General features: G+C 40.6%; 3 protein-coding genes across 5 annotated transcripts in view; all 3 read right to left on the bottom strand.

Moving 5' to 3' along the window:
* Nucleotides 1–90: 90 nt before the first annotated feature.
* cfap206 (cilia and flagella associated protein 206) lies at nt 91–16,023 on the bottom strand. Of its 3 annotated transcripts, none has more exons than XM_050058490.1 (12): nt 15,835–16,023; nt 15,496–15,579; nt 15,089–15,179; nt 13,987–14,175; nt 13,503–13,670; nt 13,081–13,295; nt 12,527–12,646; nt 12,225–12,423; nt 11,919–12,059; nt 9,920–10,113; nt 9,435–9,578; nt 91–323 (listed from the first exon to the last, which is right to left on the bottom strand). In XM_050058490.1, the coding sequence occupies exons 1-12, from the start codon at nt 15,940–15,942 to the stop codon at nt 102–104; spliced, it is 1,875 nt and encodes a 624-aa protein (XP_049914447.1). In that variant the 5' UTR covers nt 15,943–16,023; the 3' UTR covers nt 91–101. The 3 variants fall into 3 exon arrangements, with proteins under 3 accessions (XP_049914447.1, XP_049914446.1, XP_049914448.1); XM_050058489.1 differs by lacking the exon at nt 91–323 and adding an exon at nt 8,639–9,252; XM_050058491.1 differs by lacking the exon at nt 91–323 and adding an exon at nt 8,639–9,252 and having other exon boundaries at nt 13,530–13,670.
* LOC126398862 (xaa-Arg dipeptidase-like) lies at nt 1,924–8,420 on the bottom strand. Its single transcript, XM_050058504.1, has 7 exons — nt 7,934–8,420; nt 5,417–5,565; nt 4,154–4,296; nt 3,919–4,073; nt 3,538–3,673; nt 2,834–2,941; nt 1,924–2,650 (listed from the first exon to the last, which is right to left on the bottom strand). Exons 1-7 carry the CDS (start codon nt 8,342–8,344, stop codon nt 2,472–2,474), a joined length of 1,281 nt encoding a protein of 426 aa, XP_049914461.1. The 5' UTR covers nt 8,345–8,420; the 3' UTR covers nt 1,924–2,471.
* A 1,704-nt stretch (nt 16,024–17,727) lies between the features above and the next one.
* Nucleotides 17,728–27,463, bottom strand: part of LOC126398837 (uncharacterized) — a 36,505-nt gene continuing 26,769 nt past the window's right edge. The window contains exons 19-23 of the mRNA XM_050058462.1: nt 23,390–23,582; nt 23,024–23,148; nt 22,503–22,693; nt 20,139–20,272; nt 17,728–19,961 (exon numbers count right to left, since the gene is read on the bottom strand). Coding sequence (XP_049914419.1) covers nt 19,729–19,961; nt 20,139–20,272; nt 22,503–22,693; nt 23,024–23,148; nt 23,390–23,582 — 876 coding nt within the window. The 3' untranslated portion in view covers nt 17,728–19,728. The remainder of the gene's footprint in view (nt 19,962–20,138; nt 20,273–22,502; nt 22,694–23,023; nt 23,149–23,389; nt 23,583–27,463) is intronic.

Here is a 27,463-nt window from a genome sequence, read left to right as displayed (position 1 = left end):
GTGTACAGACTTCTCCAGTCCTCATCAAGTAACACAGGACCAAGATGAATGAAACAATAACATGCTTACATTATTTTTTATTTTAAGCAACATGAAATGATTTATTCATCCACAGACCTGGTCAGGTTTGTTTTGACCACGTGTCCGTCTCTTTGTCCCCTCAGACCAGCCAGGTAGGTCTGAGGTTTGGGCATGTTGCTCTCACCGTCTCTTTTGCTTTGACAGGCAGCGTTCTTGGGCAGCCAGGTCTGAGTGACATTTTCCCGTCTCATGTGGCTGAGGTCAGTCTGCACTGAGTGTGTCACTTTGGTCCGCAGATCTGCCTGGAATTATCACATTTAAAAACATTTCTCTTCTCTTTTACAATTAATATAGTGCCAATAAATACAGTTCCTGATGTGATGTTTGATGTTAGACAAGTTGAAAAGGTTCTCTTCCCAATAATGCACAGTGACAATGATTCATTCACATCACACAGACCTGCATCTAGTGAATTGTGGCTCACCAGTTTGATGGCTTTTCTCCGCAGCTCCCACTCATTCCACTCATATGACTTGACGATGTTTGTCTCCACTGGGTGAAGGTCTGTCTGTGTGCCGCCCTCACACTTGGTGATGTTCTTTTTTTACCAATACTAGATGTAGTAATAATCTATATAAATGCATTAATAAAAGTAATGAATCTTAGTGATTGCTATAATAGAATGTATTCTAAGTGTGAGTGCTCACAGCTATCTACACATACTGTATATTAAAGGTGTCCAAACTTTGAGACTTGTGTGGTGAAGCTGTGTAACTGAAGGATGTGCTTTGAAAGTGCTCAGCATGGATGAAGCTGCTAACCTCTGGGTAAGGACTGAAGCAGGAAAAATGCTGGTGGAGTTTTAGGAGCTGGATGAGTTCAGGGGAATGCTTGGCTTTTTTCCACCATTTTGATGCTCTTTCTGACGGCAGAATTGGGAAGGGCTGTGTCTTGTAACATACCAGAAGAGACAATCCAACAATCAGGTCCAGTTGAGGCAAACGTGCGGCCAGAATTGCAGAGGTGTAAATAGGCACCATTTGAACTCTTCTCTCTACCAATACAGTCAACAGCGTCTCTTTTCGTGTGCACAACCACCACCATGACTGCCTTAAAGGAGAGACTAAAAGTGCGTACACCATTATCCAGATTTGTAGGATTCATTGTGTTGTGAATAAAAAGACACACCAAGACTACAATAAATAAATTCTTGAAGAGAGACTAAAAAGGGCCCAAAGGGCATACTCAGATGACCTGGGTATCACACTACTCAGCCCTCCTGGGTATAGCCTATGCCAGGGCACAGAATTAAAAAAAAGACACCTTATCTTATAATTTCAAGATAAGTTCTTGTAAACTCAACTTTCTATCACTGAGATGAATAGGCACCATCTTGGGATCCGTTATTTAGTTAATTTTTTCAATCTATGAAAATTACCCAGATTTTTGGCACTGCTTCCTCATCATTGGGCCCATAGAGCAGGTACACTAGAGACCTCTACTGGCCTGGTAGCTTACTTCCGCTTTAGCGCTCTGCTTATTGGAATGGGGACTTAACGATGTAACATTACTTGTGCAGCTCTCCTAGACTTTCTAAATGTAATCAGACCCAATGGATCCAATTCTGATGGGGAAAGAGTCATTTCACTGGGGTTATGATGCTTATAAAAAATGCATCCACTGATTTACAGGCATACCATTCAAAAGGTAAATATGAGAGAGAGGCGTTTTGGGCCCAATGGCATCAAGTGATGGAACCAGAAATAGTAATTCCACTTTTTGGTCACTACAAAAAGTGGCTTCAAAACCCAGTACACTGTCCAGGGGGCCTGGCTTGGCCTCATGTGAACTTACAGTATGACCTCTGATCCCTGGCTGTCATCTTTACTCCTTGGTATTGTTCATATGTGTAAGGCCACTTGCATATAATGGGGTAGTTATTCACTTTTGTTTATTGTTATCATATTATCACCATTATATTATTACCTTGTGTGCAGCTCCTAGACTGTATATAAACGGACATAGCACAGTGTCACATGACTGGCATGTTTCAGGGTAAGAATGCATTTAAGGTACTGTATACTTATTTTTGTCTTAATGTGCATTACTCTTTTAAACCCAGCCCAGAACCCATAACAACAATAGTTAAACAATATGGTTTTCTCATGATTCACCATGACTGTGTTCTGTGTTTTAACTTGTTAGTGAAAGTACATTTATATCAGAGCAACAATATCAACACATCAAAACACAGAGTAAAACAAATTTTCATTTTGCGTAAAAGCAGAGTCCACAGTAGCTGCACGCCTCCACCCTGCAGTATTCAGATTCACCTGGTCAAAATTAAAGAATTGTGATAAAAAAGGCTCAGCTGCAGCAGAGTATTCTTCAACCCTGGATGCTCCATTTAACAACAGGAATAAGTCCTCCTGAGACTGCAGGGGAGATCATCAGTGTTTTGCAGTCTGCTCTGTGTGCTCCCCCGTCAGCGTCCTGTCCTCCTTCAGTGTGGCCTCAGTGAACTCCTGCTTCACCCTCTGCAGCAGCTCTGGACGCAGCAGCACATCCAGGGCCGTCATGGCCAGAGCCTTGGCAGTCCTCAAGGTGTAGAACTGAGCTTTGTCATCACCTGAAACAGAGTGACAAACACACTGTCGGCCATACTAACACATATCAGCATTAGTCAACAACAAACTAGCAAAAGGCAATATGGCAATATTTCAATATCTTTGATCTCAAATGTCAAGTTGGAGGAATTAACCATTCAAAGACTAAAGTATTATGTGTTTGTGAGGCAGGGTAGGTAACATACCAGCAGCAACAGTGTATTCCTCTGTGTGGTTCAAAGCATTAGAACCAATGTAAAAGTATGAGTGGATGCCTGGAACTACACATGACACATTGCCAAAGTCTGTGGAGCCTGTAGATAACAGAGAGGAGAGAAGGCAGAGGGGGTCAACAGGGACATCAGTAACTACATTTACATGCACGCTAATATTCCACTATTATTCAGAATATGACAGTATTCTGAATTTGATGCAGGTCATGTCAACAGCAGATTCTGTTATTCTGATATTCCAAATTAGGCCTCGTTCTGACTGTAGCATTTTCTGATTTAGACGTGGTGTGTGCTGAAATTATTTGAGTTTTAGGAACATTTTTTGGACATGTATTCTGCGCATTCAGAGTATGTGTCTTAATTGGTTTTTTTAGGGCAGTTTGTGACACACAGCCTCTTGCCTCTTCACGGGAATATGTGAAATGACTCTTAACACCACATTACATATTTGTGCTCCATAATGTGTTAAATTACATGTTGGTGGCACGGTTGGGTTTATGCACCCAAACTACTTGATTATATGCAGAAAAAGATCCTGTTTTCAGTTAAAATAACTACCTTTATACGGGAAGTAAGTACACTGTAAAGTGTATAAGAAGTTCACGAAACATGACTTTTCTGTGAGCACTGTGTGTCTGTTACAGAGCTGCTCTGGGACACAGAAGACATACACATACCAGATTCATTCTTGAGAACATCTTCATCCGTGGTGAAGTCCATTCCCAGAGCTGTGCCGTTTCTCTCGTACAGATCCTCCAGTGTAGCATTACGCAGTATGTTGTCATATGTATTTCTTGCAAACTCTACTTCAACCTGAAAGAGAGATAAAGCTCCATGACTTTCAGTAGGACTGATCTATAAATCCTTTCAATGAAATGTTGTTTTCAGCCTTATTATCAGAGTCATTAGCTTAGCTGCAGTTTAAAGTTTAAGGCAGAGAGTCATTAGCTTAGCTGCAGTTTAAAGTTTAAGGCAGGTTTAAACATTTATTATTAGAACACAGTTTAGGAATGCGGTTCTGGAAAATCATCACATTGTGGGTTTGTTTGTTTGTTTACCTCACAGCCAGTGGCCACAGCAGCTGATCTAAAACACATCTCAGCTTTTGCCTTCAGGACAGAAAGCTCAGCACGTGAGGGGGTTCTCAGGTAGTACTCCAGCTCAGTGTAGGCAGGGATGATGTTTGGTTTCTCTCCACCATGCTTTATGATACCTGCACAACACAACATGATTTAATCAGAGCTAACTAAACTCCTCACAACACATGAGTGTAGAGGTTCATCAGTTGTTTACCATGAACTCTCCAGTCTGGCTTCATCTGCTGTCTGAGCACAGACAGGTTGTTGTAGCACAGCACGGCTGCATCCAACGCATTGATTCCCTCCCAGGGGTAGGCTGAGGCATGAGACGCCTTACCTCGATACTTTATAGTTACTCTGGAAAACACAAGACAAAACACACTTCAGTCTCTCTGCTTCTGGTTGGTTCTGTGTTCCTGCATGACGTCTTGTGACATTTCAAAACAAGACTTCTGCTTTATGAGGAAATAAGAGACTGGATCAGGTGAAAGGTAAAGAGACACTTCAGACACTTATAATACCATTCTGAGCTGCTCTGTGGCAAAAATAACCTCTTTTAATGGATATACAGTGACGATGTTCAATTGCCCCATGTGCCTCCATTGCAGCTCGTTCTGCAGCAGCCGGCCGCTGCCCACTTGCTCAATAATGGACTAGTGTCAAAGATTGTTGTTCACATCACTCTCTTTGACCAATTTACACAGGAAAATGGGGTCCAGATTGAAAAATGCCAATATTTTCCTTTAAGTGAGAAACAATTAATGAGAACATAACTCTTGTTTGTTTGCAAGAAATCTCCACAGGGTGCCTTACAGTGACTGAAATAAGAGACAAGTGGGTTTTTTTTCTCAGACTTCTTGTCTACACACAAGGTTTTAGGCATATATACATTTTACCAACAGTGTGTCTTACTGCTGCTTTATGTTATATCAGCTTGCAGACGTGCCCAGCTTGTCTGTTTTGGAGATTTTGCGCCGAAACTAGCTACTGTAAATTGCATCATCTCATTACATGATTAAACAGAGACCTGATATTGGACAAGATAAACATACATATGACATTAGTTAAACTATAGTTTTTTATGGTTTATGTTGAATAAGCATATAATTTTGTTATAGACTGATACTATTTTACAAAGACAGAAAACCATGATGGAGATAGGTTGGCCTTTTTGAGGGCATATGTAGAAAATCACACCATTTTTGATTTAATGTGAGTTCTTCCTTAAACACCAGCCCCAGCGCTACCGCACTGCCTGCACTTTCTATATTTACACCCCTGCACCCACCTCATTATCTACCACTACACCACTGTGGGCCACCATACTAATGGCATATATAACCAAGAATTTACATAAAGCACAACATACCATATCACACTACCAGGCCTCCAGTAAAGAACACTGCATGCAGCATACACAACAAACAGAAAGCTGAAACATATTTATACAGGAAATGTGTACTGTAATAAAACTTACTCTTGCACAGCCACACAGGGCAGGTACAGGGCATCCTCTTTTGATGGGTGAGCCATAAACACCACATCCAGGCCCTCAAATGCTCCCTCCCTTATCATGTCAATTTTACCTCCACCATCCTCCTCGGCTGGTGTTCCCAGCACCGTCACCTGTGGAGATACTGTGAGTTCAGCAAGAGACATAGCTGCTGTACAGCAACCTTTGTAGCACAGGACGTTAACACTACTGCAGAATGTTCATGTTTGCTGGATGTATATCTTGGGCCTGGTTTAGAACACACCATGTATGTTTTTCAGCAGTCAGCAGTGAATGTGTTGCAATAGTACCAAATGACAACATAACTGTCACAAAAAGGTAAACTCTTCACATCAGTGCTCTGACTCAAACAAGTTTCAAGTCACCATTTGTTTTTAATACTGCATAACTATGTATATGGATATCAATTGCTGCCTATACAACAGGAAATCTATCTTGGAACTTTTTTCTTTACGTACTGAAGGTGTCATTGATACTGGGTAAATAGGATACGATTCATACAGTAGTTCCTTTTTTTTTAACACAGTCTCCCAATGCAGCAAAACAGCAGGCTTAAACATAAAGAGAGGACAGCCCAGGAGTTTTTATGGCCTGTTGGATGTTCCTAACTGTCAGTTACCTGAGAGCTCAATCCACTTTCTGAGAACCAGACGTAAAGCAAACCTCCCCCAAAAACAAGCAAGACGAAAAGCTGGCAGAACCCTGTCAGGGAACATACTAAGTGTCTGCTGATGTCTGCTGATCAGAAATTTCAGACAGTTACTGACTGCAAAGCAGTGGTTTGTAGGAACAAAGGGATAGTTTAGATAGTTTAGATTCTTGAACGTGGAGTTGTATGAAGGAGGCTTATCCATAGCCAGTGTATCTCCATTTGGAGAAGCAGGGAGGAGTACTGCCACAGAGGCGAAGCAATGTACTGCTGTGGATGGCGGCAACCAAACGTATTCCAGCCACCTAAAAAAAAACAACTATCAATTTAAAAGTGCATTGTGCATATTTAAGTGTTTATTTTTACCTTGCTGTCTGTGGGGTAACAAACTCTGTAGTTTTAGGGGTACCGAGGGTACGTTGGTACTACTACCAATTTATGGGAAACTCTGTGGCCAGCATCCGGGCACTTAGCGGCATAGACTATGGGGGTAAATAGCAGAGTATCACTGCTGTTTGTGATTGTGTTTTTTAAATAACTTTCTTATTCCACATTGGCTATTTGTCAGTTGTATCTAAACAGAGAGTGAGAGAGGCGAGCGGACAGGTGCGCACACACACACACACACACACACACACACACACAAACACACAAACACACACACACACACACACATACATACACACAAACATACACACACACATACATACACACAAACAAGCAGACAGACAGACAGACAGAGACTTAACTTTCTGTGTGATTAGAAAAAGAGCAGAGAAGCAGAATCACTTGTTGACTGTAGCTTGTTCAGACTACAGAAATTACATTTTTGTTATTACAGACAGAGTAAAGGTAGGGTAAAGGTAAAAAGGTACCGTTGGGTACTGGTACTGTATTCATGGTGTCGGTTCAAATGTGAAAGGTCGCAACCCTATTGCTGTCAGATGGCCTCTTTCTTTTGGCACTTCATTTTCTCAGCTGTAGAACTTCCATATTCCTACACATAAGCTCAACTGTGCTGCACATGGTATTACTGAGTGATTATGACAACAACAACAACAAAATGCCATTCACTGTGGAGACAGTCAGATACCTTCATTAACCAGAGTATACAAAAGAAGAATTTTTGAAGACAGAGACTAAATGGGAAAAAATACAGAGAAGTGTGGAGGTTCTATTGTTAAGAAATGTAGTGCCAAAGGAAAGGCTGTCTGACAGCAAGGTAAAGGGGTGAAAATATTTTTAATATAGCTAAATTGAGTGGCAAAAAATCCTGTTGCCAGTTCATTGCTGAGTTTACATGTCGGTACTCCTGTCTGCTTCTCCAATCCGGGGGTGTGCTGACTGACATCTACTGTAGGTAATACAGACTATAGATAGGTACCTCAAACAACCACCCTTCAAAAACAATCTGAATTGACCCTTTAACACCAAATATTAAAAGTGGTGACTTAATTTTCAGGTTATTTTAATTTTCCCAACTCCTTCTGGTGCCCTAAAATGGGGGAACTATGTACTAAAACAGCTGTTCATCTGATGGAAACAGCCTCAAATTAAAGCTGTCAACTCTTTTAACAGCGACAGCCCAAGTTTTACAACATGGGCTGCACTGTAATTACTGTTTTGTCTCAGTTCCCTGTTTTCATTTTGTTTTGGACCTGCCCTGCTTCTTCAGAAGAGACTAATATCTTCAGGTGGATGTTAAATTGACCTGTCCAAACAAATCAAACTACAAGACTTCATTCATAAAAAAGAAAACTGTTCCAAACTTGACGTGAACTTCATAAAAGTATGCACCTACTTCATTATAACATATTGTGCAGTGGTCCTACCTGCACGTGGACAGGAAGCTCACTGTGCGTGTTTTCCAGCACAGCTTTGAGCCCCAGAGCCGCAGCAGCTCCAACCTCAGCTATCAGGTTGTGTCCACACGCGTGTCCAATACCAGGCAGGGCGTCGTACTCACACAGGAAACCCACGTTGACCACGTCGCCCCGCCCGCTGCCTCCACTTCTCCAAGTGGCTCGAAATGCAGTGTGCAGTTTGAAGTGAGCGTCCACCTCCCAGCCTTCTTCCTGACTGAAAAACGCTACCAGTCTGTCATGAGACTTGCTTTCCTCATAAGCCAGCTCCGGACAGCTCCATATGTCCTTACTGAGGCCGTGGAGCTTTGCTTCGGCTTCATCTATACAGCAGCCAGCTCTGTGTTTCAGCTGCAGCAGCAGCTCTGCTCCCTCACTCATCTTGCTCACTTTATAATTGTTTATTAGTCACTGACTGTGGTAACCAGTGTATGTCTCCTGTCAAAGTCAGCTTCTGGCAGTCTCACTATCACGTTACAGAAAACAGCGCCCTCAGCACAAGGGCTAAATTTGTACAGTCTAATATTAAAACAGCCTTCACACACACACACACACACACACACACAGTTCAAACATGATTTCTCCCTGAGAAATGACATTTAAATATGATAACCTGCAGTTGAGTGCTCATGATGTGGACTGTATAGGGTCTTTAATGTCGCCCTGGAGTAATGAATGAATTAACTTTTATTTATATAGCTGCAGAATGCAGTGCAAGTGCTTTACAATTCAGGAGCAGATACAAAGACAACAAGGAGATAAAACCATACAACTATACAACACTCAAGGAGAAATTAGGGAAAAAAAGATTAATTAAAAAAGAAAAAAATCCTAAAACTTTGTGAAATGGAGCTTTGTGAATTCTGACAAAATAACCCTGATGGTGTCATCAAGACCTTAGAGGCTAATTTACAAGGTTCATTTTCTGTCATTCTACAGAACAACAGCTTACTAACCTATTAATGTGCTTGCATTTAAATCAGCCATTTTGAAAAGCTCTGAAAGCCATAGCTTTACATACATAATGCATACAATTCAATAAATAAACTGTTGTTTGGACACCTTCATTTTTCATCCACAGACCTGGTCAGGTTTGTTTTGACCACGTGTCCGTCTCTTTGTCCCCTCAGACCAGCCAGGTAGGTCTGAGGTTTGGGCATGTTGCTCTCACCGTCTCTTTTGCTTTGACAGGCAGCGTTCTTGGGCAGCCAGGTCTGAGTGACATTTTCCCGTCTCATGTGGCTGAGGTCAGTCTGCACTGAGTGTGTCACTTTGGTCCGCAGATCTGCCTGGAATTATCACATTTAAAAACATTTCTCTTCTCTTTTACAATTAATATAGTGCCAATAAATACAGTTCCTGATGTGATGTTTGATGTTAGACAAGTTGAAAAGGTTCTCTTCCCAATAATGCACAGTGACAATGATTCATTCACATCACACAGACCTGCATCTAGTGAATTGTGGCTCACCAGTTTGATGGCTTTTCTCCGCAGCTCCCACTCATTCCACTCATATGACTTGACGATGTTTGTCTCCACTGGGTGAAGGTCTGTCTGTGTGCCGCCCTCACACTTGGTGATGGGTTTTACCAATAAACTCTCTCCTGGCTGCATCTGCAAGACCACAAGGCAACAAGTGAGTCTGGATCAAGCTCCCAGTGAAGTCAGAGTGTGAGTTCCTGGGCAGGTAGTGTCAAGCAGTGTTGTCACCCACAGTATCATTCTCAATACTAGATGTACTAGATACTAGATGTAGTAATAATCTATATAAATGCATTAATAAAAGTAATGAATCTTACATGTGATTGCCATAATAGAATGTATTCTAAGTGAGTGCTCACAGCTATCTACACATACTGTATATTAAAGGTGTCCAAACTTTGAGACTTGTGTGGTGAAGCTGTGTAACTGAAGGATGTGTTTTGACAATACTCAGCATGGATGAAGCTGCTAACCTCTGGGTAAGGACTGACGCAGGAAAACTGCTGGTGGAGTTTGAGGAGCTGGATGAGTTCAGGGGAATGCTTGGCTTTCTCTGCCACCTCTGCAATGAAGTCGTCTGGACTGGAGGCAAATTTTAGCGCAGCTTCTTTGGAACTAAAAACATAGAGCTTCTCCTCATGTTTGAGGACTCCAATGTGTGGATTACCTGCAACAAAAATGCCTAATATTCCAAACTGCATAGACTTAAGACACTGGATTAAGAATGTTAATCATGGAGTGTCCTTTAAATCAGAATTTACATATTGTGAATAAGATTGAAGGAAATAAATGATATTACTATGACATCTTACATATACATGGAAAAGAATTGGTTAATGTGTCCCAAACACATTTGATATTTGTAAGGCGTCAGTATGCTCCAAATGAAGTGCTTGCTGGATCATCTTACAGCGTCTGACATGTTCTTTCTGACAACAGAATTCTGCAAGACTGTGTTTGACAATTGTGACAACATACCAAAACAGACGATCCAACAATCAGGCCCCGTTTATGCACGCGAGTGGCCAGATGTGTGGGGATGTGAAACTCTCTACCGCTACAGTCACGACTTCCCTTTTTGTGTGTTCAATCAAATGCACCACCATGAACGCCTTCAAGTAGAGATTAAAATGTGTGTAAAATGCGTTATCCAGATTTGTAGGATTTACTGTGTTGAGACGAAAAAGACATGTCACGACTATAAAGATATAGAATTCTTGAGGAAAAATCAGGGTATAGCAGCCAGGGTGGTGGTTCCTGTTTTTTAACAGGGTGTACTCAAATGACCTGGGTCACACTACTCAGCCCTCCTAGGAAAGCCCGTGCCAGGGCACTGGAAAGAAGGGGTTAATATGAGAGTCTGCCCATCCAGTGTAAACACGGCCTTTTATCTTGGGGTGTTTTATGAGGTTACGTTTAACCAGAATACATTTAGACCTGGTATTAATATAGCCCCATTTCCACCGAGCAGTATGGTACGGTATAGTTCAGTTCCACTGTGAAAAGTTGTGGATGATATGAATGGAACTGTTCCTTACCATGACCATATTTGGTCACCCCTCTGTTGGGGTACCTAGCACACAGATCTGGTACTAAAAGGTGGGGCTAGAAACACTGCAGTCCGGTTACTAGTCAAAAGGTCACTAGGCCACTCTGTTCATGGCTGAGTTCTGGCTTGTTTTGAGGCAGAAACCACTGTTCATATCGTGACGTTTTTTTACACACATTAATACATCCATGGTTTTAACAGGTCCGCTATTGTCGTGACAATGACACCCCTTGTGTGTAAACAGAACTTCCGCTGTTTCACACTGAAATGAGCCAGTTGTTATGGTTCAGGCATCTGACTCATGTGCCTCCTAATCTGGATTTCCTTTTCCATGCCAAGAAAGTGTGGACCAGGAGGAGACACCAGGGGTGACCCAGAAGACACTGGAAGTATTATATATCTCATCTGGCCTGGAAATCTCAAAATGAACTTGAGGACATGGCAGGGGATATGGACATGTTGGCTCCCTTAGGCCGTGTACGTACGCCACGATTTTGCACCCTGAAATCTAGTGATGGCCAAATGAAATCTAATGAAGCATTTTCTTCATTTTATGAGCCCACAAGATGGTGCACTTGGTTTAAAGAGAGAGGCTCAAAGAACAGCAATTCAGTGTGCTTTCAACCTTTTGGTGAACAAAAAGTGCCATCTAGTGGGCTCAGAAAATAAAGAAAATGCTTCATGAGGCTTCATTTGGCCATCAAATTTGGATAGATGGACGGATAGATGGAAAGTGGAGAGGTAATGGAATGCAGTCAGGAGGGGGCTATGACTTTTGTGCCATGTCAGAGTAATCCAGAATAGATACTCCATGTACCCACGTTTATTTGAAGCATGCTAAAGCCTTTACCCATATGCCCCTATTTGACAAAGAAGGAACATCAAAATACTAATAACACATTGGTGTGTAATGAGAACGGTACCTGGAAGTAGAAGCCCATCTCTGTTCACAAGCGTGTAGCCACAGACTCCATCATACTGTAGTGGCAGCTCATTAAAACTGGCTGTTGTTTCAGGCAGGAGCCATTCCTGCCTCTTCATCTCAGCTGGAATAATACGCTCATCTATAAGGCATAATAAGAAGAACAAACGCATTTAAGCTGAGCACCTACAGTATGTAAACTTGGTACAGAGATGTTTTCTCATTGGAGTCCAGTTTTGTATTTGTATACAAAATGTATTTGTATTTGTGGAAGATGGACTTTCACTGTTGTTGACATCAGATATACCTGACGACTCAGTCATTCTCTGTTGGTCTGTCTTCACCTCAGACGTATCCAGCAGACCGTCCAAATAAGCCTCCGAAAAAAGCTCGGCCTGAGAGGCAATGAAAGGCTGCAGGTTGTGCATGATGTTACTGAGGATGTTGAGCAGCTCAGCCTCATCCTGAAGTCCACACCACACCTTTGACAGGGACTTGAACAGTGGCTGAAAGACAATATGAAAAATGATAAAATCAAGCTGTAGAATTAACATAAAGTTTTCCTCCAAGACATAATAACAGTAGCGACATAACAGCAGTGACACTTACAAAAACTTGTGCAGCGTGCACAGCTGTCTTTGACTGCACAGTTTGTTTCAGCAGCTTTATCTGAGATGAGAACTCATCCTGCAGGATTTCAACATGCTTGGCACATAAACATGCATCAGCCTGGTGGTGAAGGGAAAACACATATTCATTTTTACCATACATGTCACTCATAGACATAATAGATTAATTCACCTGTCTTCTTTTACAAAATACTAGTGATGACCTTATGGAAGCCTCATAAAGCCTCATGAAGCATTTTCTTCATTTTCGAGCCCACTGGATGGCGCTCTTTATTTACAGAGAGAGGCTCAAAGAATAGCAATTCAGTGTGCTTTCAACCTTTTGTTGAACAAAAAGCGCCATCTATTGGGCTCAGAAAATAAAGGAAATGCTTCATGAGGCTTCATGAGGCCATCACTACGGGGATTTCCCCTCGGGGATTAATAAAGTATATAAAAAATAAGCTAAAAAATGACTTCACATTATAATAGTGTCAGATGTAAGCTACATGAGAATACCATATTGACACAAAGTGTAATTTAGTGTTACCTCACCAGTAACATTTTCAGGAACACTTCATGCTGCCTGACATTGTACAGAGCCTGCCTGAGCAGGACAATGGGCACATCATGGTCTCCAGGCTGACTGTCAGGCTTCGTTAGCTTCTCCAGCACTGCTGTGTATTTCCACGCCAAAGTCTGTGACACGCTCAGCTCTTTTTCTAACCTCTTACTGGTGACTGGAAGAGTTTCACTAAGAATTGCAGGCACTGTGGAGAGAATGTAAAAGGAAGTGGCATGTTAACCAAATGAATCGCAGTGCATGATCATATTATATAATATCATATAAAAAGTAATATTCTGCCTTATGTGTCAAACTAATGTGCCTTATCTTTAAAAACGGCACATTATTGTCTGTAATGTAACATGCTTTTTTTTTTTCTTTTTTTTTTAATCAGTTGCCTGGTGTACTGTACTTAGTTCTTGGATGTCAGTCTCCTTGCCTCCCTTCTTGCTGGCTTTGTTGAAGAGTTGGATCCCTGTGACGGTCATGGTGAGCTCTCTAAGCTGCTGCTCTTTGTCCCTCTTTAAGAGCACCATGAAGGTTCCCAGTTCAGTCTGAGGGAAGACGCTCTGCAGAGCAGCTGGGACAAGAGAAGAAGATTAGAAATCTAGACTGCAATTCTACAGTTCACTCAGGATCATTAACCACATGTTTTTTGTGTAGTGTGTAGTCTGCAGTTGGGTTCATGCTTGTTAGAAAAGCTAGCATGTAAGAAAGTGAAAACGACACATTTTAATACAAAGAACCTCATTTATTTTCAGAGGCAGCTCAAAGTGTTAAATTCACTGGTTGATTGATTCACTTGAGGCTAGTACAGTTCACGGACGTAGCTTGTGCTGCCTAAGGCACTGAAACATCATTTGTTAGTTGTTAAAATGGGCGGCATTGCCCTTTACCTGCAGCCTCTTGCACACTGGTGACATCTGTCGGTGAGCCCATGCCAGAGCGCAGCTGGATATAGGTGATGATTTTACGGTACAGAGCGTCTAATTCCTCCCGTGTCTTCACTCTGCTGTCAGTGATCTCTCTGCTCACTGCACTCAGCCTGGACTCCACCACCTGGTGGATTTCCTCAAGAAACTCACCTGCACAAACATAACCAAATGAAGGCAAGCATGAGAGGTTTAGTGTCTGCAAACTGAGCATAAGTAAAATCTTAACAATACTCCGAAGATATTAAATAAACTGTACCAGATCTATGACCTCATCATTTAAGTAAGGATTACATTGTAGTTGATGTGAAATGCCATAAATCCAAGATTTAGCAGTACCTGTTCAATACTAAAAATATCCTTTTTGTCAGAGCCTCATTTCAAATAAAATAAAAATGTTTTCAACCTTGTTTTTGACATCTGCCAGACATTCCTGTAGCATACCAAAGTCAATATGCTTTATTGGAAAGTGCAGCTTCATGATCAAATTCAAGGTATTTGGTAAAAAAACGCTGTGATATTTGATACTTTCAACATTGCTCACCCTCCCTTTAAAGGCACGTAGACAAGGAATAATAATCCTCTCTAAGAAGATATAAGGCATTTATGGACAGAAAATTAATCAACAGTTTTGATAACCAATCATATGTCCTGGTTAATTGTCAAGGACAACATCAAATATTGTCTGACAGTTTCTACAAAGTAAGGATTTACTGTTTTTTTTTCTGCACTAAAATGGAATAGTGGATTTCAGAAGGTTGACTGGACAAATGAAGGAATTTACAGATTGGGCTTTGATAATTCATGATTATCTCTCACTATTTTCTGACATTTTATACATAGTAGATTAATCAAACAAATAACAGACACTTCGAGTGGTAATGATTATTGATAATGAAAATTATGTTTTGCTGCAGCCCTCAGAGTGGCTAACATATGCACCAAAAACTACATTTGTAATGACAAAACATTAATCACTTAGGATTCCATGCTAAAAAGAATTCTGTGTATTCCTCATTTTAGAAACAAGGGGAAATAATATGTCATTTCCTACAGCAACACTTACGTCTGGAGGTGTAATTCATGTCAAAATACACTTGCATTTTGATTGTGTCAAGGGATGGGCTGCACTTTGCCATCAGTTTATCCAGGCACAGCTGTAAGAAACATTGCAGACAGACATTAAAGGAAGTGTTATTTGAGGGTCAGTATTAAAAAACATTCCTGTGCAATTTCCAACTGTGCAATATTTTAAATTAATTAAATCTGTATATTATTATTATTATCATATTTTATATTTCACAATTAAAATACTGCACATCATGTGTTATTGTTTCTAAATCCCTGCTACAACCCTGGCATTCAATGGAAATATAAAATGATATTTTCCTTACTGGTATTCAGGTAACAAACTCATTACATTCACAAATATTAGCTGTAGCCTGTTTTATAAAGTCTCATATAGTGACTCACCTCTTCAAGGTTCTGGATGTCTTGTTTGGTCAATGTTCGATCAACATGAAAGCCATTTCTTGGGTCCAGCACAACAGCTTTCGCCTGAGAATATTTTAAAAGACAAAATACATATAAAATACATAAATATAATAAATATAAAGCAGTAGCGTTAGATAGTTTTTCCAAAATGGAGTTTGACAAGAAAAAAGTTTAAGAATTCATAACAGCCTCACAGCATGTGTACGACCCGAACTATTAAGTGTTAACACCCAGCTAGCGTTAGCTGCCGTTAACTACTCAGTGAGCTAACGTTAGCTTGACAGGCAGCTCTGTAACATAAGTCTCAACGTTACTGACCATGAACGCCACCAAAGTGTCGGACACCGCCTGTCCTCTCTCTGCGCACTCCTGCACTATCCGACGGATAATGCTTTTAATCACGCTTTCTGCGTGAACTCGAGACATTTCTTACAACAGAGGGTAATTTAACTTAAAGACAGTTAACTGGTACCGATACAGCTAACTACTTTACCAACAGCCTGTTGATAAACTGGTTGCCATGGTAACATTCACTGTGTGCGCAGCTCTGAGGGAAGTATTACGTGACAGTGTCCACTAGAGGGCACTATGTGTCTGTCGTTGTTGCAAAAGGGGAGTGAATGGCATCAGAGTAATGAGTTTTACTAAAGGCAAAATTAAATACAATTCACATGAACATACAAGGATACATACAGTTGCATGCAAAAGTTTGGGCACCCCTGGTCAAAATTTAGTTTACTGTAGCCTATATAGCTGAGTAAGTAAAAGATGACCTGATTTCCAAAAGGCCAAAAGTTAAAGATTACTTTTTTTTCTCAACCTTTCACAGTTTAAAATAACAAAAATGGAAAAGTCCCGAAGCAGAAGTGTGGGCACCTTACATGGTCAATATTTAGTAGAGCCCCCCCCTTTGGCAAGTATCACAGCTTCTAAACACTTTGTAACCAGCTAAGAGTCTTTTAATTCTATTTGGGGGAGTTTCACCCATTCTTCCTGCAAAAGGCTTCTAGCTCTGTGAGATTATTGAGCCATCTTGCATGCACTGCTCTTTAGAGGTCTATCCACAGATTTTTAATGATGTTTAGGTCGGGGGACTGTGAGGGCCATGGCAAAACCTCCAGCTTGCACCTCTTGAGGTAGTCCATTGTGGATTTCGACGTGTGTTTAGGATCATTGTCCTGTTGAAGAAACCATCCTCTCTTCAGCTTTTTTTTTTTTTTTTTTTTTGATGCTGTGATGTTTGCTTCCAGAATTTGCTGGAATTTAACTGAATCCATTCTTCCCTCTACCTGTGAAATGTTCCCCATGCATGCCACTGGCTGCAACACAAGCCCAAAGCATGATCAATCCATCCCTGTGTTTAACAGTTGGACAGGTGTTCTCTTCATGCAACTCTGCACCCCTTTCTCTCCAAACATACTGTACCTTTGCTCATTGCGTCCAAAAAGTTCTGTTTTAACTTCATCAGTCATCAGGACTTTGCAAACTTCTGATGCTGAATCATGAAATGATCAAATTTGTGACTCGAGTGCACACCTCTGCTGTATATCATTTAGACATAAAAAAAACTTTTAGTCGCACAGAAGCATTTTTAAGCCAGATGACATTAAGAGGAGGTATTTGAATTGAACAGTTTTAACTTAACGCAGTGTTAGTGAAATTAGTAAAAAGAGAAAATTAAAAACAAGAAAATCTGTAAAAAAAAAAAAAAAAAAAAAAAAAAAAATTATATATATATATATATATATATATATTTTTAGCTGTATTTTAAATATATTAATATTTAAGTATTTTTATATATGTAATAATGATAATTATATTGTAATACCCTAGCTTTTGTATTGTAAATTGTAAATCGTTGTCTTAATCTATTATTTTTTTTGCAATTAGTTGAAAATTTCTTGCCAAGTTGCTCATTGCCTTTTTTGTTAGTATTTGCCAAAGGCTTGTGAAAGCAGCACAAGAAAAGTGATGTCACTCCAGGTTTCAAAGGGTTAAATGTGGAGAGCAACAACCTACTTAAAGTGATGTACAATGTTTGACAGTAGATGCATATGATGGGCCAAATAGAGATTCCACTCTAACTGGAGTATTTCCCATTTATTTCCTGCTTAGGCAGCGTAAGGAATGTATTTAGTTCAGCTGCTACAGTGGAACACACTCTGAAGAACTGTCTGTGTCTGATTAACAAAAACAGACAACACAAAAGGATGATTTAAACATTTATTATAAAAACAGACATGACATAAATAGCATGGTTTGAAAAATCGCTAGACTCAGTCCAGACTGTTACAGTACATGTAGAGGAGGAGGATACAAAAGAGCCTGTTCAAACTACAGCGAGTAAACGAGGCAGACTGAGTCTTACGTAAGGGCAGAAATACAGTCCCGTCACATTTCATGGTGATTTCCACTAAGAGCTGAACTTTAGGTCACATGACAAACCCCATGCCTTTAGGAGAGGCACTTCACAAAAATCCAAAGAAAAACATGCAGACAAAGAAGTACATGCAAAAAAAGGTGCAACCAAATGACGCACGACAAAATAACTGCATGCAAAAGATAAAACATTCAAAAAAAGTAGATGAAGTATAAATATACAAGGTTGGCAAAGGGGTTTTCAGAATCCATGGTACTGATATAAATGCAGCAGTTTTGGCACCATTGGAACACCTTTCACACACATCAACACTACTGAGCAAGTGTTCAAAATCCACACAACTTCTTAGAAAGACACTGCACTCAAATAGAAAATATTCAAGAGAATTTAAACTTTTACGACAAACACTGCACCTGCAGCAGTAGCATTTCACATCAGCTGCTTATTCAACAGACTGAAACCAAGTGAAAGGCATTTCACAACCAATACTGCACTTTACATCTTTCTCCATGGACTTGCACTTAGGGTTACGGCTACACACAAACCTTCACTAACCAAAAGTTGACTCAAGTGGAGGATCAAGTGGGAAAATATGACACATGATTCTGCTAACGGTTTGCTACAATGTAAACTTAACATCCTGCAAATCCATATCTTCTCTCCAGTTCACATTACTGCAGCAACAGGAAACATTCATGTACAGTTATCTTTTGCTTCGATTTGGGAGAGATGATGATTATCAGGGCCACTGCTAGGGAAAAAACTCAAAAAACATTTTGAGAATAAAGTTGAATTTTTCAAGGAAAAAAAATGGAATGTTATGAAAAAAAGGACGTAATTATGAGGGGAAAAAGTCGTTACATTACAAGTAAAAACTTAATTATTGAGAAAAAAGATATGCTATGACAAAAATGAACATTTCAAGAAAAAGTTAGTCATATTTTGAAAAGAGTTGAAATGGTACATGAAAAAAGACAAACCTTTGAGGATTATGTTATAATATTTTAAGGACTATTTTTTTTTCTAGAAGTGGCCCTAATAACCCATCATACAGATAATTTAATCCTGCTAAAAATAAAGTCATAGTGAAGACTGCACAGCTGCACTGATCCAAATTTAAATTAAAGCAACTTTCACCATGTCTAAAACATAAAAATAATTTGTTAGACCCAAATTTACATTAAATTGTTGTATAATTGAATTTTACTTTAAACTGTTGTATAATCCCATTTTAATTTAAATTGCTGCATACATACACGCCATAATTTGATATTAGATTAATATATATTTGAGTCAGCACACTGAGTTCACTTCATGTCCCTCAATTGCTTATTACAGAAACAAAGTTGGCAGACATTAATCAAAGGCCAGCTTCAATTCTCGTCCCTTCACCACAGACATTAACAGACGTGCGCTTAAATTCTTGAGACACAGAAATACATTCCCGAAACGGGAAACTTAAGACAGAGTAAACAGTCCTTGAGGGACACTAACGTCGAACGACAGGAATTTTATGACACCAATTTCATCCATGTCCTGTTGGTGGAGCTCATTAGATGACGCATTAAGCACTCAGCAGGTCAAAAGGATCCCACTGGTGTCGAGTGAGAGCTCACAGGTCACGATCACGCTGACGACGAGGGTGAGACTGACTCCACACACACAAGTCATTCATACATAAAAAAAGACAAACATTTAAAAGGGCTTATAATGGCTCAGATGTATCCATGGCACTGTGTTAGAGCTGTATGTATATTGCACTTGGTGAAATCAGATTAAGTGGTATATTACACAGGAGTCCAGCCAGCGTGCACTCCTCATAGTGGTCCGCCTCAGAAGCATTTCCTGAAGACGATCAGCGGCCCGTACTCCTCGTATTCTTCCTGACTGATCCAAGCAGAGCTGAACGAGGGCAGGTTGGCCAGCACTGCTCCTCCGCTCCACACTGAGAACACTCTGTCCTTGGGGCTGCTGACTCGGACGCTCTCTGCCATGTCGGTTGGAACCAGTCCTTTGATTTCAGCCTGGAGCCGCTCAGGCAGGCCAGCCAGCAGAGTGTTCCCACCTACAGCAAGAGATTTTTATAACAATCACTGAGGAAAGATCAAATTACCTGGGCCAAATCAAATCAAGATCAGAGCATAAAACTAGGATGCTATGTTTTTGATTTAGTTGCACAGCTGGAGTGCATCTTTGAGCCCTCACATTGTTGTGTAACACCATAACAGAAACCAACTGTTACCTGACAGGACGATATTTCCCAGGAAGCAGCGCCGCAGGTCAATGTCTGAGCTGAGGATTGACTTGAAGATGCTCTCGTGCATGCCATAATGGTCCCGTCCAATCAGCTCGGGTTTAAAAAGAATCTCAGGGGCCCTGGATGAACGAGGAAGTAGTAGAGTTATTTGAGTAGGCGGTTATAGGACATAGCTTTCCTGTCTGAGGAGTCTGAAAACAGAGGCAGCTGATCTGTCTCAACAGTCTGACATGTGTGCAGCACCTGAAGGAAAAGGCTCTCTGCTACTCTGGATATAAAGATGGCATGTGACATCATTCAACAAGAATGAAGCCAGATAGACACCTCACAGATTCAGCCCCAAACTGGTGGCCCCTGACTCATTTTAGAATCATTTTCAGCCAGATCCATTGTGGTATGACATTAGTTTGAGAGCGACCACTCCGTCTGATTCATTGCCTGAATGATCAACATTCTGGCCAACAGGACAGCTGGTGGATTACTGGCCAGAATTTCCAGGTCAGGAATTTTTTACCGGCTGTCTTCCAGTTCGAGAAATTCCACGGTTCAATATTCCATATGACTGTTGTCAAAGGCCGATCTAAACATAGTCCAAATGTAGTGCGAGTTAATGCAACACACAAGATTAATAACTAGAATTATTGCTTTGTGGTTGTAGGCCCACGTGTACCAGTCAAGTTAAGGTTGCAGTTTACATCCATATCTGTCCAGAGTCATATGTAGCTATTGACAGTTGACAATGTTTCATAGGGATGGTGCCTTTAAAAGGCTAAAAATTCTAAAACATGGATGCTTCAGACTCATCTTCAACCTGGCAGCGCAGAAGAGCTATACAACAAACACAGTTTCAAGATTAATTTCACCAATTCCGTGTCTGACCAAATGTCTCCCCTTCTGCTCCTAAGTTATGGTGTTAATAATGGCCAGAAAAGTGTTTTTGCGGAACATTACAATGTCACTGTGAAGTTGACTTTAACTGTCCAAATCTAATCAGTCCATCATGGAGTCCAAGTGGATGTTTGTGCCAAATTTAAAGAAATTACCTTGAGGCTCTTCTTGAGATGTCACATTCACGAGAATGGGATGGACAGACGGACAAAAACATAATGCCCAAAAATGCACACAGCCATGCTAACTGCTCTGTGAGGCTGGTCTCAGCATTTAGCTCACAGCACCACTGTGCATAACATCAGCAATGAATGACAAAGTTAACTTGTTGATGTTAAGCAGGTATAATGTTTACTTTACTACCTAAGGCCACATTCACATTACAAGCAAATGTGTCCTAAAACAGATTTTTTTGCTGTCACGTGACACAAATCTAATTTTTTTCAGAGGAGTGTGGACACAGAAATCAGATTTTTTCCAATCAGATGTGGGCCACTATCATATGTGGTCATAAATCCGATACATACCTGATCACTGGTCATGTGACCTCTGTGAGAACGGTCATATCGTAATTCATGTGTTTTTCCCAAACAACCATTGGTTTTTCCACGTCAAACCTCACTGCAAAGGAGCAGATCACCATACAGTGTCTGAGAGGTCTGTTGAAACTACAGAAGGTTGCTGTAGCCATACCGGTACCTGCCTCAGCCGCTGGCCAATAGAGCCCGACTGCCAAACGCTGTCTTACAGGGACAGCTTGCCTACATGGCATGACAGATTTGTCATGACGCACCATCAGAAATACTGGAATGTAGCCCTGGACATCCTTAAGTTTTAGAGGAACTGTTCCTCCACATTGCGTCTCCACCACTGCACCACACCTGACTCCTCATCTGGCCACACCTCTCTCTCTATAGAACTACCAGCATTAGCTGCTAACAGAGCTCGTGGTTGAAAGCCATTTGTACGACAGCCCGATATCCCGAAAACAAATGCTCCTTGCTCCGAAGGCCATTTTTCTGATGATTCTCTCCACACTCTCCACAAAAGAAGCACATGGCTAATTATTATGCAGAATGTCGTCATTGGAACTTCAGACCATTGCGATCATTCGGTAGATGAACACTTGTACTGCTACACTGTTCATTTTTTCCCCAAGTGTTTCAGGACAGAGATCCATTCACACTGATGTCACACTGATATCAGATATGGATCACTTCAAACATGAATGTGAACTGTACTGTTCCCAGAGGACTCGTGTTTATCATAGATCTTTTTGTTAGTATGTTTTTCATCAAGCCTGTCATTTCCCATCCTAACAGCTGATGACAATTATTACTAAAACAAGTAAAACATAAAAGTTTAAATTTTCTAGTGGCACTATTGATTTCCTTTAGGAACCCCATCCAGTGAACTGAGTGTCCATCTAAAGCAGGACATGGTGTGCAGACAGGCAGTTACCTGAACCTCTCCGTGGTGAGAGTGACAATCTGTCCGTCTGGCATGGTGTAATACATCTCTCTGCAGGACGGCCCCCCCTGACTCAGCTCAGCTTCATAGTTGAGAGCCACACAGCAGCACTTCTCCTTTATCTCCCTCACTATCTCCATCTCTGCTGAGGTGCGCATGCTCACCCCTTGTTCCTGCAGGAGCTTTAATCACAGGCATAGCAGAATTGTTAATTGACAGATTTGTTGTTATTTCATATAGTTGATGTTATTGTTGTCATTGTCATTATTATTGCAACATTTAGTGATCGAAGCATGATCCCAGACAGTCTCAAAAATGTTCAGTCTAAGGCCCAGATGTCCTCTAACCCTAAAACTACTGCTGTGTAACAGCAGCTAAATATTCTCTGAATGATCCCTCTTCTCGCCAGATTTTTTCAGACCCCATGTCTTCAGCCAAATTGCCAACTGGAAGTGTTATCTATCAACATCACTGCTCATAAACTGTGTAACAACAAAAAAGCAAGAGAATACCTTTTTAAGATGCATTGTAACATCCAAACCAGCCAGAGGGAAGCGCTGCACTGCATGAGGTAGACAGTATCCCTCAAACACAGGCACACTGTGGCTCACTCCATCTCCAGAGTCAAACACCACACCTACAACAACAAAAGCATAAGAAGTATCATCACATTTTCTGTTTGATCCAAGAAGGAAAATAAGTCTTTAAAATAAGTTTAAACATGCCAAGATGCAATTCAAAGATGCTATAAAGTGCTATTAAGCCTTATAATTAAATAACATATGATCAACTTGACTTAATTATGTATTCACCGATGTCCACCAATCCAACACAATGCATAAATAAAATGTATAACAAAAATAATTTGGCCAAATTACCAGTGGATCTCCCTGCTGCATAAAGAGCCAGCACTGCCTGCATGGCTACGTATGTGAAGGGAACATTGAAACACTCGAACATGATCTCCACCATGCGCTGGCGGTTCTCAGACGGGTTCATGGCTGCCTCGGTCAGCATAACAGGGTGATCGTCTGGTTCCACACGCAGCTGCTGGAACGTGTGATGCCAGATCTAAAACCAAAACAGTCACTTTATAATGAAGTCAAGGTAACACGTAGAGCTGTATCAAAATCTGTTTTTTAACATTTGAAACCTCTATTGAAGTTTTTTGTCTGTCGTCATTTGATTAAAGTGATTAATGGGATTAACTGAGTCTTTTTTATCAAATCAGCTTCCTTTATAAATATACATATGCGTATCTCCCTTTGTGTGCAGTACGCAATGTAATGTTTGGATCACACGTGGAAGCCTTATCTCCATCTACCCGAAAAACAGTAAAAGCATCAAAAAGAAGTGCAATGGATTGTGCAGAATGCAAGACACCTCATCAAAACATTTGCTATGTGATAGCTGACTGACTGCAGGTAAATGTGGGAGATGCTGGATGGCTGTTATAACAAGTAATCTCTAATACAGAGAATGAAAGTTATCATAATACTTTGCAGGCTACAACAATTTCCAGTGTATAGCTGTATGGAGTGCTACTGCTGACACACAGGGTAGCTCTCCTGTCCATGGTAACCTACTAAAGGTGTTTGTAGCTCTCCTATGTCAGTACTGGACTAATGATGACTGTCACAGCAATGTAATAGTGTCAAATGGTGCTGCAAACAGCTTGCACTCAAAACTTTTAATTTAGTACAATACAGTAACATAAAAGTTTTGAGTACACCAGACACAAAATAAATGTGTCACGTAACCCTTGACTGTAAGGAATTCCATGTCGATTTAACTTTTTGTTGTTTGAGGATTTAATTCTGTGTCATCTGAACATAAAATTAAGTACAAATTTAACAACATTTTTTTATTTAATTGAACTATGAAAATATATTGTGGCAAGCCTGGCTTTCTTGATTGCAAAAATAGGCAAAGAGAAGAACTCTGAACCAGGAGGAGCTCTTTATTCCACTATTTACAACGTTATGTTACACTCTAATATCCACACAGGCGGGAGGTCACCAACTGTGTATACGACTTAACTCATGGTGCAAAATGTCTTTTACCACAACATTAACGGTAACCAATCAGAACCAGTGTGAAATACATAAACATTAATCACTGTGTGAGGGGTAACGTGAGTGATTTAGAACACATTTAAACAGTTTTCTTTGATTTATGGCTTGAAACACATTGTCTCACAGCATGCTGGGAACTGCGCCCGTTTAGCCCCAACACGCCACAATATGTTAAGAGCACAATGATAGTGTTGTTTTTTGGCCCTAAACTAATTAGGCAAAATTGGCTTTATAAATCTTAATCAAGGGCGGCACGGTGATTGGCTTTATAAATCTTAATCAAGGGCGGCACGGTGGTGTGGTGGTTAGCACTGTCGCCTCACAGCAAGAGGGTTGACGGTTCGATCCTGGGTGTGGGAGCCCTTCTGTGCGGAGTTTGCATGTTCTCCCCGTGTCAGTGTGGGTTCTCTCCGGGCACTCCGGCTTCCTCCCACAGTCCAAAGACATGCAGATTGGGGACTAGGTTAATTGATAACTCTAAATTGTCCATAGGTGTGAATGTGAGCGTGGATGCTTGTCTGTCTCTATGTGTCAGCCCTGCGATAGTCTGGCGACCTGTCCAGGGTGTACCCTGCCTCTCGCCCGATGTCAGCTGGGATAGGCTCCAGCCCCCCCGCGACCCTCAAGAGGATGAAGCGGTTAGAAGATGAATGAATGAATGAATCTTAATCAAATTAACTCAAAAATGTTGACTTAATTTCAAAATATTAGGTCAAGCGCACAAGGGATAAGTTTTTGTGTCAAGTGAACATAAAGTTTTTAGGTCACTTTGACAATCCTGGGTGTTTGTGTAGACTAACATTAAAATTTTGTGTCATGGAGGGATTGAGGTTTACAGTGTGCAGTGAGGAGGGCTGGAATAGTTTGGGAACAATACATTGCTACCACTTGGGCCAACCTGTAGGTCTGATGTCTCGATGCAAGGGCACATTATATAATCATCGTATAGTATAATGTATCATAAAACATATTGTTAACCCTCTTTGCGCCAAGAGGAAATTATATTGTGCATGCACTGATATATGACAAGTTGCAACACTGAATTGCCAATTAAAGTAAAGTTAACTCTGTCTAACAGTTTAATGCTTTGTCCTTTCTGGAACTATCCCACCATTCACAATTAAGAGCGTTGGTGTCTATACTTAATTTTGTCATTTTTCCTGTGTGAACACACTACATACTGAAATCCTGCTTAGAATTAGTGAAAGGATGGAATTAGGACACAACATAAGTTAATACTTTATGGGAATGATTAGTACTATTACCGTATAACAAGCAGCATTATCCTATTAAATAATAATCCAGTAGAATGACATTAATCACCACAATACGCTGATATCAAATGCATATAGCAACTCCACTGGAACTTATCCACTCATACAATACAAATATGAAAACAGAGTGGGTGGTCCTGGCTGTTTTAAAGCTTCACCAATGTCTTGGAAAAACTAGAACTATCCCCTCACTGTTGCATGCCTTAGCGAACCCATCAAGTTGTGGTTACAGTTTACATTAATGTCTGTGAAAACATGGATGCTTCACACACACATCTTTAATGTGGCAGCACAGAAGATCTATACAATCAGCATAGTTTCAAGGTGGACACCCAAGATTAGTGTCACCAATTCAGTGTCTGACCAAATGTCTCCCGTTCTGTTCCTGAGTTATGATGTTGAGTAATGGCCAGAAGTGTTCTGTTTTTGCAGAACATTATGATGTCACAGTGAAGATGACAATTTTAATACAAAATGTCAGCACATCATTTTATCCCATTAGACATATGTACGAAATTTTGTCATAATTAGCGCAGACATTCTTGAATTATGGCCTAAAACATGTTTTGTGAGGTCACAGTGACCTTTGACCACCAAATTCACCAAACAATCGGTTCACTTTTTTTTTTAAATAAAAAGACAAAAGACATAACATTGACAAAACAAACAACATGAGACAAGAACAGTGAATGCAAGTCAGTTATCAAAATTTCAACAAGGGCTAAGGGTGTTCATTTGATTTTTGTGTATGATGGTTATGTGTGTGTGTGTGTGTGTGTGTGTGTGTGTGTGTGTGTGTGTGTGTGTAAGTGAGTTGTACATTAAAACAGTCTGGTGTGGTGGACTAAAGGAAAAGGAAAAAGAAAAGAGAAAGCCAGGGAGTGTGACACCCCATTCGCCAGCAGCGAAGCGTTATTGGGTACCATCAGGGGGCCTCCAAAATGGGTCAGTTTGTGTCTTGTAGTTACTCATATGAAATTTTAATTTTGTGTTGTTGCCACCATGGCATAATATTAGTGTGTGTGTTTAAGAATATATATATCTATAAAATTAGGTGTTTCTTTATTCTGACTGTCCAGTACTGGGTCGCCCAAGACCTTAGAGTGAGTTGGCCCATTGTGAACTTGATCCCCGAAAAACTGCTCCCACACCCTAAGTAAGGGACTGGTTTATTAGGGATTGGGAGTTCATTCATCATTTCATTCTTGAGTCAAAGTGGACATTTGTGCCAAATTTGAGGATATTCGCTTAAGACCTCTTTGAGATATTGCGCTCACAAAATTAAACGAACAAAAGGTCACCATGACCTTGACCACCAAGTTCTAGTCAGTTCATCCTTGATTCCAGGTGGACGTTTGTGCCAAATTTGGAAAAAATAAAATAAAAATTCACTGCATTCTTAAAATATTGCGTTTACAAGAATGACACACACAAGGTCAAAGTAACCTTGACCTGTGACCACCAAAAACTAATCACTTCATTGTGAAGTCCAAGTGGACATGTGTGCGAAATGTGAAGAAGTTCCCTCAAGACATTTTTGAGATGTTGCAGATGGACGGACAACCTGAAAACATAATGCCTCCGGCCACGTCTATCACCAGGG

This window comes from Epinephelus moara, chromosome 12 (assembly GCF_006386435.1).
Source record: "Epinephelus moara isolate mb chromosome 12, YSFRI_EMoa_1.0, whole genome shotgun sequence".
Taxonomy (NCBI): Eukaryota; Metazoa; Chordata; class Actinopteri; order Perciformes; family Serranidae; genus Epinephelus; species Epinephelus moara.
The sequence above is the reverse complement of the archived record's forward strand: the minus strand, read 5'-3'. Positions and strand labels throughout refer to the sequence as shown.